At 36.9% G+C, this 6,838-nt stretch overlaps 1 protein-coding gene across 1 annotated transcript; it reads left to right on the top strand.

The window, feature by feature from the left end:
- The first annotated feature begins 5,491 nt into the window (after positions 1-5,491).
- Positions 5,492-5,839, top strand: LOC145682165 (protein GVQW3-like). Its single transcript, XM_081753753.1, has one exon. It carries the CDS (start codon positions 5,492-5,494, stop codon positions 5,837-5,839), a length of 348 nt encoding a protein of 115 aa, XP_081609879.1.
- Positions 5,840-6,838: the final 999 nt, after the last annotated feature.

Here is a 6,838-nt window from a genome sequence, read left to right as displayed (position 1 = left end):
AGCTAATATTTTTTTCAAAATAGGACTAAACCGAGTAATTGGGTAGGTATGGTCACCTATGTATGTTTCATATGTAAAATCGTCAGACATCATACCTGGCACATCCATTCTAACGTATTTAATTGGTGGACACAGGGATGTAATGAAGAATATACCCACGTAATATTTATATAGTCCAGCGTATACTCACCTCAGGCACGCACCCAGAAATTTTTGTTGGGAAGTCCAACACTACAAACCACTATGTTTATGTAGTATTGAACGGGTATTATTCTGTACCGTACCTTATAAGTAATTGTAAAATATTTCCACCTATATTTTCATTTAAAAAATGATACAATTAGATTGTTTTTATAAGGGAAAGATTACAGATGAAGCATAAAATCAAATGTTCATGCTACATCAGCCGTTTCCCTGTTAAACCAGTATAGTTTTATTAAAAATGTGTGCAAATGTATGTTGAATTAGGAAGTTTTAGGGTGAGTCCGGATATAGTGGACCCCTTTCTTCGTGCGTGCGCCCCTTACCAACTTAAATTTACGAAGAAAAAAACGAGAGTATATAAAGGTTGGATATACGCTATATTTTTTAAACACCCGAGCTTAAAATAAAATGGAAAGGGGGGGATGGCGACTACTTAAAAGAACTGAAAGAATTTCTAACACTGTAAGGAGTAACACGTAAACACAAAGTGCATTAGTGCGTAGTATATCTGTTTATTGTTTTGTTCGTTGTCATTGCTAATTATCCCACAAATGTTAAAAAAAAAAAAAAAGTAACTGTGTATGTTTGAATTCAATTGCCTACCGGCAGGATAACGGTATTGAGTGACCTTTTATAAAAGTAAATCAATTCAAAGTTTTGTACTGAACCATACAAAAACTATATTTTTCGCATTCATATTTATCAATATTCATATATAGTATAGGTAAAAATAAGCAGAAGTTCGATCGCAAATACAAATGTTGGATACTTATTATGAGAAGCGTCTTCGTACTCTTTGTGTTCCCATCACAAAATCCCTACATCTTACCCTTTGTTCTATCTTAATAATCAATTTCTGATTTACAATCGGGTTCAAAAGTTTCTGTTGCGTGATAACTAGAGAGCGGATTTTAAGGTGCAGCACCTTTTCTAAAAATGTAGTTGTTATAACAACCAAAGTCCAAAATATGTATTTCCGGGCATAAAACGATGCACCTTTTTTGCCCTTTTTCATAAAATTTCCCGTTTTCTTACTTCTTTTAGCCTTCAGCATCTTTATTGTCCCTTTTTCTCTCTCTTTTTTTTAAATTGGACAGAACGCTATGTTTTATTTTCAATCTAGTTTACACATAACATTCCATAAACTTAGGCGCAATCTTGACGGATTTGATAGGGATAAATTTGAACTGAATTTGCGAGACAATCAAGACATGAAAACCTTTGCAACGTCAACTGAACTTCCTGTCCCTGCGCTTACAAGATGTGTACCACTGGTTTCTTTTGATGTCGAGCGAAGTTTCTCCACAAGGATTTGCTGAGCTCCATACGACAGAAACTGACATTTGAAAATATAGAAATGTTGTGCATAATCAAGTATAACCAATTTCTGGAGACTTAGTAGTATGTGACGGTTTCTCAAGTCACAATATTGCTTTTTTTTTTTTTTTTTTTTTTTTTTTTTTTTTTTTACCGAGTTGGTTTTAACCACAATTTTATTTCAAGAATGTTGAATGTTGTACAAGTTTGGGATTAAATAAAACAATTTTGCAATTTATGTCCAATGTTTAAAGCCAAGACTTTAACAATATTTGTTGGTGTAATGAATAAAGAATGTTCATGTAACTGTATACAATAGCGCTTAATAAAGGTATTCTATTAGCACCTTTTTTTGCACCTTTTTTGAATTATTTTTCAGCCCCTTTTATTCCCTTTTTCCTACCACATTTTTGCACCTTAAAATCCGGTCCTTAGTGATAACATACTTTTTGGCATTTCGCATACAATGTCCTAATAATGAAGTAGAAGGGAAATACTGCTCAGACTGAGCGTCATTACCAAATAGTCATCACATTATGTTCTTTTATTTTTGTTTCATGAACAGCATTAAGAGATTGTCTTCTAATAATTACAAAATAAAGAGCAAATAGCTTACTACTATTATATCTTAAAAAAAAAGAAAGAAAAAGAAAAAGAAATGCATAATTTCCAATTGAAAGTTTAAGTCCACTTATGGGCTACGGCGGTTCAGTGCTAAAGCGTTCACCTCTGGTGCGGGGGTCCCTGATTTGGTCCCAGCTCGCGCAAATTGGACTTTGTGGTGGCAGGGGCGGATCCAGGGGGGGCGATCGGGGCAATCCCTCCCAGAAGAAGAAACTTTTTTAATTTTATATATAAATAAAACGCATCCCTGAGTTTTAAAGTAGCTCTTAAAAGTAGCTCTAAGTACCAGTATTACAACCCACCGCCCCCCCCCAGAAGTCCGTCCTGGATCCGCCTTTGTGTGGTGGACAAAGAGTTGTTTTTCCATTTTCCGACAAATTTTACCGAAAGGAAGCATTTATGCACCCAGGTTGATCTATAGGTTTTGTCTATATATTGCGCTGTGAAGATAAGTGTACTTTCCGCAAAACTGCCCTATATTTTACAATTTTACTTCGATAAAGTTGCAAATGCTCCACAGGCCCGTGAAGAAATTTGTGCCGTTTATGGGTAAAATAAGTTATCAGAAGCAAGACACGAAAGTTGGGTCAGTCGCTCTCATTCTGGAAATATCGATGTCCAAGGTGGTCCTCGCAGTGGGCGATCTATTACAGCAAGAATGGATGATATTCTGGCAAAAGTCGAGCAAGATCAACATAAAAGCAGTCACGACATCGCTGTTGACCTAAACATGCATTACAAAGCAGTGTTGAACCATTTGGGAAAAACTGGCTGTAAAATGAAGCTCGACTTTTGAGTTCCACAACAGGGGCGTCATTTAAGGAGGGCAGTGGGCATTTGCCCCCCTGAGTTTGAGATGTATATAGATTTTATGAATAGAATAGTAGTAAATCAGTGAAAAACACGAAATTTTACTTATATCAAGGAGTCTTGCCCCTCCCCCCAAGCAAAATCTGAAATGACGCTCCTGTTCCACAAGATCTGATTCAGGAACGTATTTTATCTTCAGTACTTTTTTGCAATAATTTCACTGAATTGCAAAACCAAGCAAATTGTGCTAATTTTTGTGTTTATGTGATTAAGCACAAATTTTTAAAATCAGATTAACACAAGTATGGCTAAAAATAATAAAATTCTAGAAAGGGTTAGATTATTTGTTTAAAATTACTAAAAATAATTTGCATTTTAAAAAAATCTGGGCCCTATAGCTCGCTACATTATTATTTAGTGAAGAAATTTGGTCTTTGTTTATGGGAAATAGTTTGTGCGTTTGTTAACAGATGGCAGTCAATCTCAGCATGTCATTTGTTGAGTAAGTTTTCGTCTCACAGATGTCCCTCCGTGCGCAAATACCTTTTTTTTTTTTTTTTAAATTATTTTCCGCAAGAGCACTTAACACTGAACGGAACACGAGAAGATGTATTATTCACGCTCAGCGAGCAGACAATCCTATCACAATCAGTGCTGTTTACAGACAGAATTGTGCAATATGTTTGTGTGCTTACACACCGTAAAAGAACTGATTTTGCATTTACTGTTCGAACCTGAAGCAGGCTATGAATTAATTGTTACTTTCGACAATGGCTCTGGAACTTCATAGGTTCTTCACAAGATACAGAATTTCTAAGTATTGTTTGAAGTGCATGCTTCCAATTATTTGCTATTAGGTCCTATTATTTATCTTCATTTATTTGCCTGTAGGTTGAAATATTTCACAACTTTTATTCTCGTGCTAGTCTTACTTAAAAAAAAAAAAAAAAAAAGTTCAAAAGTTACGTGTTCTTATTTATAGATAGAATTAAAAGGGAATTATTTATGGCTAATTGGTTTATTTAATTCCCACCATTGCAGTAGTAATTTCCCAGTCCACTGATGCAATGGTATAATCGGATATATGACTTCGGATGAGGAGAATTTTGTAGCTCCGAGCGAATTTCCCCTTTAGCCATCCCTGAAATCATTACTGTAAGGCTTTCAAAAAAGACAGGTACAAGGTATTTTTTTCTTTTTCTAACAAAACGGTCTGTCAAATTCAAATATAATTCATGTGAAAATGTAATATAGATTCGTGAATCTACTTTCAGTTGAAAATTTCATTCCTGTACTTAACTGACCGTTTATACCCCCCCCCTTCCCAAAAAAAGTAGAAATATCCTGTTTACAATGTATTTTACACCAGATTGAGAAAATATAACTTCTGGCTGGGAGTAGTGGCGTACTCCAGTAATCCAGCGTTCGTGGAGGCCAGGAGTTGTGAATGGTCTGCTAACCTAACGAGAAAATCACAAGATTTCCTTGTGTATGAACCCGCGAGGTTCTGGAGATGCTGCCAGATAAATGAATGGATAATTTCAGATTGTGAAAATTTAGTCTGACTCCAGGTTCAACCATAGGGAAATTTGTGAGAAAGCCCAAACCAACTTCTTACCTTGGCCATCCATTTTTGCTTCATCGCATTCTCCGTTTTACTGTTACGAACACTGAAATGCATTTATTTATTTATTGCATTTTCGTGGTTTACATTATGTAAGGTATCGTTCTCATCTGAGTAAAGATGTATTAAAGTCACTATACAAACGCTTTTTTTTATTATTATTATTGGAAGCTTTGTGAAAATCCATGAAGGTCGTTTATTTATTTTTAGTTTAACGTTCCAAGATTATTCCCCGAGGCTAAGGGAAAGTGAGAGATGGATGATGATAGTGGAATGAGGAAAGTGGGTGGAAGCCAGGTAACCACGAGAGGACACACACACAGGTGTTTGTCCACCGCAAAGCCCATTTGACGTGGACTGAGATCGAACCAAGTACCCCATGCACCAGAGATGAGCACTCTACCGCTGAGCCACCGTGGCCCTGTTTCAAAATGACACCACTTCAGTTTACAGAAGCACTTCCCTACAGCGATCCACCCCAAATGCTTGAGAACAATATCTTTCAAAATTTGACGTCCGTTTATACTCCCTCCTCCCCATCTCTTCCGAATTTCATCAAAATAACCTCAAACGTTTGAGCAGGCAAAACTGCCATTTGTGCCCAAAGTAATGTTAAGATATTCAAAAATCAATCTGTGGAGGATATCTAAACGGAAACCCCTTCACCTCCGCCGGTTGGTGCCAAAATAGTCTCCATCATTAGTGCATCGTTTGCGGACGTTTGTCCATGCAAAATTTTCATTTGTTCACAACATGAAGTGTGATATATTGGTGCATCTCGTTCAGGCGCCATCTTTCCCCTCCTCTAACGCGGATTGGCGCCAAAATGGCGTCAATTGTCAGTGCATCGTTTGTGCACATAAAATAAAGACATTCAAATGTTAAATTGTAAACACTTACGGTGAAAATGCAATGAGTGATGGCCTGGCGCGAGAGTGGATGAGGCAGTTCAATGAAGGGCGGACAAATATCCACGACGAACCACGAAGTGGCCGGCCTTCTGTTATGACTGATGAGTTGGTGAAGGAAGTGGATGAGAAACTTCATGAGAATAGTCGGTGCACAATTACAATGCTTTCAGATAAGTTTCCTCAAGTTTCGAGAACTGTTTTGAATGAGATTGTTACGGATCGCATAGGTTATCGCAAACTATGTTTCTGCTGGCTTCCGAAAATGCTCACAGAAGTCCACAAAACTAAAAGACTTGGCAATGCTTTGACATTCCTTACCCGTTACATGAGAAATGAGAGGACATTTTAAATCAAATCGTAACTGGTGATGAAACATGGGTTCGCTACGTCACCCTAGAATCGAAACCACATTCAAAGGAGTAGAGGCACACAGGATCTCCCAAAAGGCAAAAGCTGAAAACGATAATATCAGAACAAAAGCTCATGTACACAGTGTTTTGGGACAGGAAAGAAGTTTTGATTGTTGACTTTGTACCCAAGAATGAAATCGTCAATGCGGAATGATATTGTGAGGAAACTTCGGCGTGCAATCCAAAACAAAAGGAGAGGAGTGCTCAGTAAAGGAATTGTATTGCTCCATGACAATGCTCGTCCTCATACTGCTGGTGCCACGCAAACATTCATCCGACAGTTCGGTTGGGAGCAATTTGACTACTCGCCGTACAGCACCGACTTGGCAACGTCTGACTACCTTGAAGTGCGAGCTCGGCGGTAAGCGCTTTAAAAGTGACGATGACGCAAAAAAAAAAAAAAAAAAAAAAAAAACGCTGTGGAGATGTAGTTGTCTTCACTGGTGGGATGTTTCTATGAGGAAGGTTTGGAGAAGTTGGTCAACCGCTATGACAAATGTTTGAACATTGGTGGAAATTATGTCGAAAAATAGTAAATTTCATGTAAAAATAAATTTGGCTTGAACACACCTGTTTAAGGTTTTTTTTTTTTTTCAAAAGGGTGCTTATTTTCCGGACACATCTCGCACCTTGACTATTTCTCAACGTGGTCACTTATTCAGGTGTTCTCCAAATCCCTGAGATCGTTATATTAATAAAAATAATTATACTTCAAGCCATTGGCTAAGTAGTACGGCAATTATCATTTCCATTCAGACAGTTTAATATGTAAAATTAAACATATTCGATACATATTCTCTGCTCGTTAAAATAAAATATATCTCCTTACCTTGCAAGCTTACTTAGGATTCTCCCATATTCTCATTTCAATATGCTTATAATATTGCATTTATTTTGGGTAAATAAAAAAATCGAAAGAATTGCTTAATGGAACAATA

This window comes from Thermobia domestica, chromosome 3, assembly GCF_964235325.1.
Source record: "Thermobia domestica chromosome 3, izTheDome1.hap1.1, whole genome shotgun sequence".
Classification (NCBI taxonomy): Eukaryota; Metazoa; Arthropoda; class Insecta; order Zygentoma; family Lepismatidae; genus Thermobia; species Thermobia domestica.
This window is presented reverse-complemented; position numbering and strand designations above follow the sequence as displayed.

Coding starts and splice junctions, on each gene's coding strand:
- LOC145682165 (XM_081753753.1), top strand. CDS start 5,492: ATGAGTGATGGCCTGGCGCGAGAGTGGATGAGGCAGTTCAATGAAGGG.